The sequence below is a fragment of the Abramis brama genome (genome assembly GCF_963993115.1).
Source record: "Abramis brama genome assembly, chromosome: 4".
NCBI classification, from domain to species: domain Eukaryota; kingdom Metazoa; phylum Chordata; class Actinopteri; order Cypriniformes; family Leuciscidae; genus Abramis; species Abramis brama.
The window spans coordinates 1190001-1203236 of NC_139966.1; the positions used below are offsets into that span (position 1 = coordinate 1190001).

General features: G+C 36.0%; 1 protein-coding gene and 2 long non-coding RNA genes across 5 annotated transcripts in view; 2 read left to right on the forward strand and 1 right to left on the reverse strand.

Annotated features, from left to right (window-relative positions):
• The window catches only part of LOC311081545 (stonustoxin subunit alpha-like), a 71509-nt gene extending 70975 nt beyond the window's left edge, over positions 1 to 534 (forward strand). The window contains exon 8 of the mRNA XM_084112096.1: positions 70 to 534. Coding sequence (XP_083968222.1) covers positions 70 to 96 — 27 coding nt within the window. The 3' untranslated portion in view covers positions 97 to 534. The remainder of the gene's footprint in view (positions 1 to 69) is intronic.
• Positions 535 to 1491: 957 nt separating this feature from the next.
• On the forward strand, positions 1492 to 5882 carry LOC311081572. The gene is made up of 3 exons (XR_014605920.1): positions 1492 to 3191; positions 3428 to 3516; positions 4444 to 5882. It is a non-coding gene; the product is annotated as an uncharacterized lncRNA (long non-coding RNA).
• Positions 5883 to 6532: 650 nt separating this feature from the next.
• Positions 6533 to 9044, reverse strand: LOC311081575. 3 transcript variants are annotated; one of them, XR_014605924.1, is made up of 4 exons: positions 7899 to 9044; positions 7738 to 7821; positions 7549 to 7632; positions 6533 to 6902 (listed from the first exon to the last, which is right to left on the reverse strand). It is a non-coding gene; the product is annotated as an uncharacterized lncRNA (long non-coding RNA). The 3 variants fall into 3 exon arrangements; XR_014605925.1 differs by having other exon boundaries at positions 7738 to 9044; XR_014605926.1 differs by having other exon boundaries at positions 7521 to 7632; positions 7738 to 9044.
• Positions 9045 to 13236: the final 4192 nt, after the last annotated feature.

The following is a 13236-nucleotide window of genomic DNA, read 5'->3' on the forward strand; positions in this document are numbered from 1 at the left end:
TCTTCAGATGAGAGTATCGAACAGCGCTTAGTCTCTCGCGAGAAGTGGATTACGATGCTCTTGTTTCAGGGCATGCGATTGGCTGTTCGCTGCTGATGTCACTCTCTCATGTGTGCGCGCGCGCGCCTCCGGGTCAGGAGAGGAGTTCGAGACGGGTCGGCGCCGGAGAGCGTCATCGTCATGAAGGTAATCGTGTTTAACACACGGCATGTTAACAAACAGTGTGTCTTGCATAATGCCCATCATATATGTTTACCCAGCTAACAAAAAAAAGTCCCCAGAACGTCCCCTAAATGGCCTGTGCGAACGTCCCCCCGAACGTCCCCATGTGGAGTCCGCTTGATGTCCCGCGGACGTTCGCAAAGACGTCCTCCGTACGTTCAAGAGGACATTCACAGGACCACCAGCGGCCATTCGGAACGTTTAGGGGACTTTCGCGTTTAGTCCCCTGAATATAATTTTATTTTATTCTACTTCTGGCTAACCAAAGAAAACAGACACGTTGTAAGGAACAAAGTAAATGTATTTTATTTGAACAATTGTAAAGGTGTTGTGCTCTTTCCGTGTGTGTGTGTGTGTGTGTCTTCAAACGCACTGGCAGCTGTCGTCAGCTGTGGGGTTAGTCCGATGGGAATTCCCCTTGGCTTTCTACCTAAAACAACAAAATGAACACATTCAGTAGTGTTATGATTTTATATGTCTATATAATATATCCATGTGAAATATAAAGTCGTCTCATCTCATCTTAACAGATAACGTTAGCTTCGTAGTGTTAGCATAACGGTTAGCAGCGGTACACGGCGGACAACTGCAGCAAACGCTTTAAAAGGTAACATTTTCATATAATTTAAAGATGGACAGTGGTTACGGTAACTAATGTAACGTTATACTAATCTAAAAATTAAAAATACCTTTTAGACCGAAGAAAGAGAAAACACAAGGCTGCGTCTGAGGAGGACGGTCAACTGTCACTACTGAGCGTTGCCATGGATACATGCTGCGTACCATAACATAAGGAATGACGTCACTCGCTTAGGTGCACTTGATCGTCACTTGCTTGTTTCTCCCAGTGTAGCTACACTTTTTTTTGTTATTTGAGCTGCATGTGCTATCTACGGAAGAGGATTAGGGCCAGGCAATAATAAAAAAAAATAAAACCATCTCGAGATTAAAGTCATTATAATGCAAGATTAAACTCGTTAAATTTCGAGAAAAAAAGTCGAAATACAATCTTGAGAATAAACTCATTAAATATCGAGAATAAAGTCGTTGTGTTTCGAGAAAAAACTCGTTAAATTTCGAGAAAAAAGTCGAAATACAATCTTGAGAATAAACTCATTACATTTCGAGAATAAAGTCGTTGTGTTTCGACTTTATTTTTCTCGAAACACAACTACTTTATTCTCAATATTTAATGAGTTTATTCTCAAGATTGTATTTCGACTTTTTTTATCGAAATTTAACGAGTTTAATCTCGCATTATAATGACTTTAATCTCGAGAGTCGAGATGGTTTTATTTTTTTATTATTGCCTGGCCCTAATCCTCTTCCGTACGTATATCAGTCTTAAGTGCAATAAGTGGAATAATATTTTTCCTAAAATAACTTCTTTTGAATAAAACCCGTCACCTTCGCCTGACCAACAGTTTGATAATTTAGGATAGGATAGGACAGTTAGGATAATTTTATTTGTCTTACCTGTGTTATTTTCCACTTTCTTCCCAGAAATGTGCTTTTCCATTCTTCACGTTTTCTGAAGTCGATGCATTCTTTTAGAGCTCTGTCCTGGGATTCAACCTTATTTTCTTCATGCATGAATGTAAATTGTAGCTTTTATTTATGAATCAAGTATCATGTGTTTGATGTTTAAATTAACGCTGAAAACAGACTCGTGATTTCATTACATCTTTAATTAGTGATAGAAGTTACTAAGTAGCATTAAGTTATTATCTTAACATTAACATTAAAACACTAACATTTTTAACATGAACTTAATTTTACAATTAATTCAAATAATATGTTTACTATAGTTTATTTGCATTTATATTTTAGCTTAATTATTCTTTTGTCTGAGTTGCAAGGTGTCAGGTCTGATGATAAAAGCAAACGCATGGGTGACTGGATTTTGCAAGTGTTGTCATGGAAATGGCAGGTGAGGGACGAAAAACCCAGCTAGCAAAAATTGTGCGGGCCGAAAGCGGCCCGATTAAGGCTAAAACACTCGGCCGATCCTCGGCATGAATCTAGGTCCGATTGCTCTGCGAGCGCTCGGTTTGAACGCGGCCCGATTAAGGCTAAACCCAGCTAACACACGACGTAACAGTTACGTAATGTATTCGTACTTTTTGGTCACGTCATGACTTTACTAACTGACAACGTAACTACAACGTCGTATGCTCGGAATTTCATTACCATCATATTACCAACCCACAACGTCGTCAGTACGTCCTCCTAAGGTTATAACATAACCAACAACGTTCCAGATACGTACTCTATTCGTAATAACTTGGTAATTTCACGACTTACTGGCAACGTAACTGCAACGTCACGGGACCGGAATTTCATTACCATCATATTACCAACTCACAACGTCGTTAGTACGTCCTTCTAAGGTTATAAGATAACCAACAACGTTCCAGATACGTACTCTATTCGTAATAACTTGGTAATTTTATGACTTACTGGCAACGGAACTGCAACGTCACGGGCCCGTAATTTCATTACCATCTTATCAGACTGCATTTCTATGAAATATTTTATTTGTTTCAATTGTTTGTTTAGTATTCCATACGTTTGAAAGACGTTCATTTTATTAAAGTATTACTTATAAGGTTTATTACCTTAAGGTTATAATTCTAGATGTTTATAAATGTTGCGTGGCTTTGTAGTTTTAATGGGCGCGGGCGCGTGCGCGTGAACCTTCGAGTCGCTCTCAAACAGATGAGTTGTCATGGAAACCGACAGACCGCCCCACTGACTGCAACTGACAAAGCAGCAGATCTCCGTCTCTCGCTGTTGTTTTCACTGCTTTCAGGTGAGTTTAGTCTCTAAAATCACACAAATAATACACACAACTGTTCTTGACACTTCTCTTACTTGTAATTGACATGTTTCTGTTGAATATTTACGTTATAGAAATGGTTTAGTGTCTTCGAAAAAGTCCGTTAGCATCTCAACCGTTTTCAGAAGAGGTAACGTTATGCTAACTTCATAGCTTGAGCTTTTGATATGAAAGTTTAGGCTTTTAATCACATCTTATGGGTAGATGAGAGGTTTTGATAGTTTTGTAAAAAATAAGTTAGTTTGGAAGTGAGCTAATTTATTTAACATAAACGTACTCGATGACGTCACAACATGGAGTGTGAAAATTGGCTGAAACTAGCTCAATGGTAAACACAAATTGATCAGAATAGTTCTGTGATTTCAGCAGCAACAAAATAATCCTTCTACAACAGAGGGAAGCTCCACGACTTCAACATTTCTGAAGAAAGCTGCTGCCAGAGAAGTTGGAAACAGGTGAAGTGAGGAAGCTCATTAAATAACTTCATATCCATTTTCTCACAATATTTTGTCACATAACTTACTGTATATCACCATGCATCTGTTATTTTCTTTTTTTTTTTTTAATTCTCATATTTACATTTACTTATTTAATTTATTTTAAGAAAGTTTTGACATCCAAACTTAAATGACACTGTATGAGCAATATGAATAAGTGAATAAGTAAAACTAAAACCATAGATGAAACATTTATGATTATTATCAGTGTTAAAAACAGCTGTGCAGCTTCATCTTCATTGTGTTTTTCAGGATTATTTGATGAATGAAAAAAAAAAAAGCAGTTATTTGAAACAGAAATCTTTACTCTCTCTTCTGGTCAATTTAATGCATCCTTGCTGAATAAAATATGATTTTTTTTTTTTTAACTCTATTGAACCCAAACATTTGAACAGTAGTGTAAACTACTGTTTATATATGATGGGTCTATTTAAAAATGAATCCTGGAGAGAGAAAAAAGAAAATGGATTAAACTTACATTGGTTTACACAAAAAAAATTAATCAGCACAACTGTTTTCAACATTGATAATACTCAGAAATGTTTAGGACGTTTACATTGTAAGAATATATAGTATTCAAATATTGAAATGCTGACTCGTTAGGCCATGTCTTCTCATTAATATCAGATGATTTCCTATTAATAGAATGTAAGGGAATAACTCTAGAATAACCTTCCTGATAATGTTTGGAGCCCAGAAACACTATCCTAATTTAAATCTAGATTAAAGACACATCTCTTTAGCCAAGCATTCAATGAACACATCTCATAATCTTGCACTATGTGATGAAATAGTAAAAAGTGCACATGACCATCTTTTGCCTGAAATAATATGAATAGCAGCAATGCTAATCTTTCTCCTGTTGTCTCCTTGTTTCGATCTCAGGATGCTCAGCATATTTTACTAGAGATTACAGCAGCTCCAGGTCGGATCCAGGCTCCAGCCTCACTTGGGAAGACTTCTAATGACATCAACACTCACGAAGACAATGTGTTTAAACAATTTTCAGATGTTAAATGATATTTTAAAGTGTTTAAACTAATTTAAGTTTTCATGTCAGGTGGTACAACAAAAATATTATGTATTGTACCACCAACCTACCCATACTTGAAATTAGCAGTTTTTATCAGTATTTTATCAGGGCTCTACAAACTTTTTCACTCTGCCAAAGAGATCAGTTAGGCTCCTCTGGATGATGCATTATCATGTTTACTGTTATTACCTTGTAAATTCATAACATTTGAGAATATACAAATTGCTGGACAAAAGTTTCTCAATTATCTCAACAGCTTTAAAACTACTGATATTTATAAAAAACAATTATATGAAAGGCTTCAAACCTAAAATGATGGCATAGTTTTTATTTTTTTATTATTAAGACACCATTTTAAATTGTTTTCTTAGTCTGTTCATTTGTTTGGACAGTTGCACCATCACCTGACAATTTGGGGGTTTAATTCTGCCTTCAGGAATAATCATAAATAGGCCTATAGTTTCCTAGTTAAAGGAGAAGTTCACTTTTAAAATGAAAATTCTGTCATCATATACTCACCCTCATGTTGTTTCAAACCTGTATGAATTTCTTTCTTCTGCTGAACAGAAAAGAAGATATTTAGAAGATTATCAGTAACCAGACAGTTTTTGGGTCCCATTGACTTCCATAGTAGGAAAAAAATATACTATGGAAGTCAATGGGACCCAAAAACTGTCTGGTTACTGATAATCTTCTAAATATCTTCTTTTCTGTTCAGCAGAAGAATGAAATTCATACAGGTTTGAAACAACATGATGGTGAGTATGTGATGACAGAATTTTCATTTTAAAAGTGAACTTCTCCTTTAAAAAATGGATATTGTAATCATGACTTAAGAAGAACCAAAACAAAATAATATGTAATATTAAATGTACAAAAAAATGATTTCAAACTATAGGTTTTATAGAATATAGTGATACATGTCATGAAGTTATCAAATTATTTTAAAAGGAAATAATGCACTTGCCACAACATAACTTTGTGAAAATGTTTAGAAAAATATATGAGCGATTTTTAAACAAAACTGTCTTCTTAAACAGATTCTATCTTTCAGTGCTAATTGCTTTGTGTATTTAAATGTTAAATGGGAAAACACTCAACTGTTCTTTTTTTCTTGCATTTTTCTTTTCTTATTCTTGCTTTGTTATTAGGGCCACCAAAATGAAGACGTGTAGGAGTAGTTTGATGTTCAAGCTTTTGAGGAAAATCTTGTTCATTTAAATGTATAACCTGTTTGCATACTGTTTTTGCTGTTTGTGCTTTGTTCTATAGTAAATGAACTGAACTAACCAATTTTGAGTCTGTATTGTTCATATGTTGTTGAAAAAGTCTCTAAAATAGTTTTGGGCCAATGAGGACAAGTTAAATTAGACCACTGCATGTCCGCCCATATTATTAAAAACTAAAATGACCAACTGGTTACCAACACACGACTGTCGATCCACAACGTTGCCATGACGTCGCCGTTACTTACTGACAACGTTACAAAGTTACGTCGTGACAACGAATCCAGGAATTTCACTTTTCCGGTTGCCACGACGTAACTAGTTACGTCGCCACGACGAAAGTTTGGTCACCAGATTACGTTGCAGTTACGTAACAGTCACGTATTTGTGTTAGCTGGGAAGCCACTCGGCCGAGGGCTCGGTTTTAACGCGGCCCGATTGCGGAACCCCGAGTGAGAGCACGTAAGCTCGCCTCCAATCCCGTTCCTTATTTAGGCTTATTTTAACTTTATTGATTCATGTCAGGTTAATACTAAAATTGCTTAGCAGCCGTTATTTATGCAAGATAAACAGAACGTAAAACAGCACAAGGAAGACAGGTTTCATGTTTAATGCATTTTTTATTGGACCACACTACAAAAATAGGATAACTTTTTAATAACAGATTAGAATAGAATAGAAATAATATCACAGCATTAATGTAGAATCAAGGAGTTCAAATACCACTTTCCAATATCAACATTTTTAACTTTGAAACATTTCATTCTGGCCCACTGCGTTTGAGTTGTCTACGCACACACACTTATTAATAACAGATTTGAATTGAAAATAATAGAATAGAATAAATATCACAGCATTAATGTAGAATCAAGGAGCTCAAAAAACATTTTCCAATATCAACATTTTTAACTTTGAAACATTTAATTCTGGCCCACCGCGTTTTTGAGTTGTCTACGTTGTCTGCCTGTTCACCCTCTGGCTTTAGCCACCATCCCTATCAGAGGCAAACTGCAGCCACCTGGTGATGAGGAGCTCCATTTCCTCTTCTGTAGATTCTTTGGTCAGGGCATTGCGGCGGACTGCATCTGAGAAAAACACAAGATAGAAGAGGGCAGCATGACCACGTGATGTTACTCAGCAACCACCAAAACTTAATTTGGATGCAGGGCTCTACACTTAGCCTACATTTCTTTTTAATTTAAAAAGTTTAGGAGCACAGTCAAAAATTTAGGAGCACCTTCTGATCAATGACAAATTAACCTACCCATTATAAGGCGATATTTCATAAAATGACTTGCCAGAGCATTCTTAACTAAATCACAGCCTTTGTGATTTCATGATAGCACTATGCTATATTTTGATTGTAAATGATTTTAAATAGATCGCGTAGCCTTAGAAAACGGTGTAATAATGTGGTTCATGGATTCTCGTCTGTGGAATGCGCCACTTCCGGTATTTTGCCGGTTACTCAACACGGGTAAATTGGAATTGAGGATTTTTTTAAATCGAGTACTCGACTTCGTTACAGGAATCGTTACAGCCCTAGTTTCAATGGAGGGTGCACCCATAGACCCTGATCAGGTCAGTCGCACTGGTGCTCCTAAATACTTTGTCACTGTCACACCCAGTAAAAAAAAAAAATAGGTCGCACTGTAGAGCCCTGGGATGTCACCACAGTGCAGTTATCCAGCACTGACACTCACCCAGAACCACACTTTTAATGAGTCTCACCAGCAAAGTGTTCATTGCTCTTTTCAGGACCCGCCCCACAGTGTCTTTAAGAGTCATGCCTCCGACCATTCCAAGGAGAACAGTCTGAAACAAAGACATGTAACTCGTTAGTTATTTAAAGAATATAGCATGAGTGAGAGTGGGGACTGACTTTTAGGAATGATCTGATTAATGCATAATTTAACTCACCAAAGTCTTCTTCCTCTGGATTCTTTAATGTCTCCTCCAAACATTGTAGCTCCTCAATAGTTGAAAGTGGGAGCCCAAAATGCTCTGAAGAGATGAGGAGAGTGAGACATTAACCAGCATGCCTGCACCAGCTGCTAAAAGAAAAAGCACAATGAGCTCACTGCTCGTAGGTAGCGGTGTTACGTCCACTGTAGGCCATGCAGAAGACTCCATGACTCCTAGCCAGGCTCTGAAGAGAGCTCTTCTCAACAATTTGGACATCGCCATTGTAGAGATGGAGACAAGATTCTCCAAAAGCAATCTGGATCTCATGAAAGCAGTTAATTGCCTTCAACCACAATCTCCCTCTTTTCTGGGTGTTGCCATGTTAAGTCCTCTGCAAAAAAATGGCAAAAAGTGACAGTGACAAACTTTCCAATGAGATTCTTGTCGCAAAAATACTAATGATGATGAGAACGTAGAGTTTGTAGACCTCTCCACCATTTGCACATATCTACACGGGTATAAGAATGCCTTTCCTCAGCTCCATCGCATGTATGTGACCTCACTTGTGATTGTAATATCATCTGCATCATGCGAGAGCTCTTTCTCCACTTTGTCTCGTGTTCTTACCCCCTTCCGCCGCACTATGCTACATGAGAGAAAAAGAAATTTAGTTATTCTAGCTCACGAGAAGGCCATAACAACAGGTCTAGATATGGACGCATTTGTTAGGACTTTTGCACAGAAAAGCAGACGACTGATGCTATAATGACTGATATAAGCCATGCTGTGTACAGAGCTAAAGAAATGAAAAAAAAAAAAAAAAAAAAAAGAAATAAAAAAGATTGAAATAAAAAACGAAAGGACAGACAGACAGACAGACAGACAGACAGACAGATAAAAAAAAAAGAAAGATAAATGCAGCCTCAACAGGGCACAAGCCAGTGTCCTATTTGTGCCGGTCCCAAGCCCGGGTAAATGCAGAGGGTAGTGTCAGGAAGGCCATCCAACATAAAACCTACAAGACAAATCAAATGGATCAAAGGAGCTGATAGATTAGAGCTGGGCGATATAGGATTTTTTCATTTCACAATATATTTTTTCATTTCTGGCCATATCGATATATATCACAATATAAATCAAATCACTATATTTGTCAAATTTAAATGTTCCGTTGCTCATAAGTGAGATGTGAAATCATCAGCAGCTTGTTTGGATTGAAATATTTCTTTCCTGTCATAGATTAAACATGACAGACGTACTGAAGGAACATGACAACTTTCAAAGCTTCTGAGTGCTGAGAGATTGTTGAGAAGGTGCGACAAAGTGTGGTCGACACTTGTCATTTCATTTCCCTTCATTTATTGCCTCACAGCACAACTTTTTCAGATAACTAAAAAAAAAGTTACACATATTACAAACTAAACAAAAAGTGAAGGTTTTCAAGTTTCAAAAGATAATATTGTCAATATGAAATGAATTAGCTAGGAACTAACAACAAATTATCAGAATAATTGTTTTTTTTAAACAAAAAATCAAACAGAATATAGATACATTTTTGTTTAAATCCTTGGTGCAAATTAGAGCAGCTTTCAAAGACAACATAAACTAAATGAAATGCTAAGCTATTAGCAGTGTCAAGCCAGATGTTAATTATTTTGTTTAGAATCAGACCAGATTTTTGACTGCTAGGTTATATTCTGTGTGTGAAGGCTTATTTTATTTTAATGTTTAAATCTCTTTGGGTTTTTTTTCCCTCTTATGGTATAACGCTGGAGTTCTCTGTAAATTTTTCATCAGACGTAACATTAATGTTCTCCGCTGCCCGGTCGGCTCCTGCAGCCCAGACATCCACATGTGTACCGCTTGCTAATTCACAAGTGCTGTAGGTAACAGTGGGAAGTCTGGGAACATGGCTCTGTTCCCACAATGATTGGTTCGGCACAGCACTACTAAATTCTGATTGGCTATTCTTATGTCTATTTAAAAAAAAAATTGGACAAATGAGTTCTATGCAATAGTCTCATATTTCTATCGAGAAAATGTTATTTCGCGATAGATATCGTTTTATCGCCTAGCCCTAAGATAGATGTATGAATAGATGAACTGATATGATGATAGTATAGTTAGTATAGATTTCCATGCATTTTAGGGGTTTGGGGGGATTTGACACCCCAAAAATGACTTGCCCCCCCTGATATTCTACCTGCACCCCCTAGTGGGGCTGGCTGAATCCGGCCCTGGTTGGAAACATTTGGGATATTGTAAGTAACCAATTTAACAAAATATATAACACTGGTCTTGTGATTTTGGGATATTTTAATTGTATTAATTGTATATATTGGACATACAAATTTTAACTGTAATGCAAAATAGTTATTAAAATATTTGCTTTATTTTAAAAGTGTGAGATTTATATTTATTTAGAAAATGTAGTAAACAGTTGAAAGTTAAAAAATTGTGTCTGCACAAGATGTTTCTGAAGTTTAAAGAAAGTAGTGACATGGAACATTGCTGTTGAACATTTCATTTTTCTTCAGAACAAGATTAATTTTGAACACATTAATTAGATCATTAAAGAACATTTGAATTATGATGTTTTAATAAATGTAAAAGCAAAGTGTTAAAGCAAAAAAAAGTGTAGTAAATATGAAGTGTTAAAGTGTAAGAATTAATGAGTGAACAAAAGTTTGTACATTGACAGTGTATATATGTAACGGAGTAAAAAGAGTTGCTAGTTAAATTATATTAAAAGTGATGCAACTACGCCATCTAGGGGCAGTTTGATTCAGTGTGACTGTGGGATTTGCGTTGCACTTACCCACACTGGAGATAAAGAGATAAGGGGTAAGTCACGCAATTTGGGAGGTCTGGGACAATCGATGTTTTCTTATAATTCTAAGTACATATGTCTCGTATTTTGTCACACAATGTACTTATAATGATTTCAGTTAACTATTTTGAGTTTAGTTGATGATTTATGTGTCTTGTAAAGCCATGTTTTAGAGATTTGCAACCAAGCATATTTTCATGTGAACTAGCGTGCTAATTGTCACTTGCTTTACATGCTATTTAGATTGTTGTCCCGAGATCTATTTGCTGAACCCACGATTCAACACTGTCATACTGTGTTCCAGGTAATAATCTTATGTTGTGTAAATGGTTTCATCGTCATGTTATTTGTTGTGTGCAAGTCGAGTTTAGCTATCTTGCAGACCAGCGTGGTAGTCTTGAGATTAGCCACACGCTAATCATGCGCTACATGTGCTCGAGTGTTGCGTTTGCAATGATAATGTTCCTTATTTTGTTATTTCAATATAATGTAATTATTGTACTGCTGAAATGTACTGTATGTTGTATGTAGAGATTATAATTCAGCCTAGATATTCTAAAACCACTATACGATCACACACAGTTTTATTTTGTTTCAAAGACATACCAGTTATGCATTTTTGTTGTGAATATGCTTGATATCTAGATACAAAAGACAGGAGAATGCTGAGAGTGCTTCTTGGGTATAAAATTATATATATATATATATATATACCTCTGGTGCTCTTCAGTCAAGGGATCCACATATATTTTGAGATAAAGGTCTGAGGCACTCAGGAGGATGAAGATTAAAAAACCTTTATTAAAATAAAAACATGCATAAGACAAAAAAAAAAAAAAACCTTAAATGATTAAACTAATAAATCTGACTACAAAAAAAAACATATCTAAAAAAAAAAAAAAAAAAAAAACCCTTAAATGATTAAACTAGTAAATCTAACTACAAAGAAAAAACATTTCTACAAAAATTAAACTTATCTATAAAGCCACTCATCTTAAAAGAAGTTTAAATTACAAAAAAGGAACAAAATCTAGTTCTCCATTTAGACCAGGGAAACATGTAGCTTTCAAAGTGTAAATCCAAAATGATTCTCGTTGCAAGAGTTTCTTTAGCCTATCACCTCCTCTAATTGAGTTTTCAATATGCTCTATGCCTATAATTTTAAGGGAGTTACAACTTCCATGGTTTGCATCTTTATAATGTACTGCCATAGGATATTGAGGATTTCCAGATCTTATTGCATATTTATGCTCAGCAAGTCTTACCTTTAATTTACGCTTAGTTCTCCCGATGTAAAAGCAACCACATGGGCATACTAGTAAATTTAACAGAGATTTCTGTTAAACGGAAATTTAACAGAGATTTATCAGATTATAAGGATAACAAAGTTTATTGGTGGAAACAAAAACGAAGTTTCAAAACTCGGTTACAACGGAGAAGAACTGTCTCCTTTCAACTACCTAGCAGTGATGAAGACCACTCTGAGATAGAAGAGTCCTCCTCGTCTACTTTTTTAGGCACCAGACCTCAAAGAAACAACGTATCACAGAGACAACGAAGCGGAAGACAAGAAGAGGTAGAAGCAAGTCATCAAGGACCCATAAATTACAGCAGGCACACCAGAAGCAAAGGCAAGATGAAGATGAACAAGTAATTAACATTTCAGACGTCCCTCTTTCTACTTGTCAAATCTCTGTTTTGTCAAAAGGTCTAACATTTGCTCCTAAAAATACAGCAAGAGAGTTCCAAACAAAAATTGATCTGTTTAAGTTTCATCGCAATCTCCAATTGAAAGTTTGGCATCACATTATCCCTAGTCAAGCTGCCTCTCGAAGTCATATGCAACAAGAGGATATGAGAACTTCATTTAGACCCAAGTCTACCTTTACACCAAATATATGTAATCAGACTCTTAATACCTTCTACAAAAAGGTTACATATGAAGTTGATAAACTTTTTGCATCCAACAGTATAATGAGATACAATCTGACAAAAGAAGAAAATGATGCAATAAAGTGCTTGTCAGCTAATGAAAATATTATAATAAAAAGAGCTGATAAAGGAGGAGCTGTAGTAGTGTGGGGCCGAGATCAATATGTCACAGAAGCCAATAAACAGTTGGATAATAGAGAGTATTATGAACATCTCCAGTTTAATCCAATAGAGCAAATGAAGATTGAACTTATGGAAATACTCCTACATGCTAAAAATGAACAATGGATTTCACAAAAAGAAAATGATTTTCTGTTGAATGACCATCCAAGAATTCCTTCATTCTACATGCTCCCAAAAATACATAAGAATTTGGAGAATCCACCAGGTAGACCAATAATTAGTGGAAATGAATCAATCACCGAACCAGCCTCTCAATTTGTAGACTTCTTTATTAAACCATATGTATCAGAACTGCCTTCCTTCATTCAAGACACCACGCATGTACTGAACAAAATTAAGGATATACAGAACATTGGATCCGCACTTCTGGTTACCATGGACGTGGAAGCACTGTATACGAACATTGACCATACAGAAGGACTAGATGCGCTATCCCATTACTTGGAAAACAAGTAATGACATTATTTTGTTCTGGTCTGGTTCAGAAACCGAACTGCTTCAATTCCATTCATATCTGAACAACACTAACAGAAGTTTGAAGTTGAGCCTTGACTTTTCTTCATCTGAAA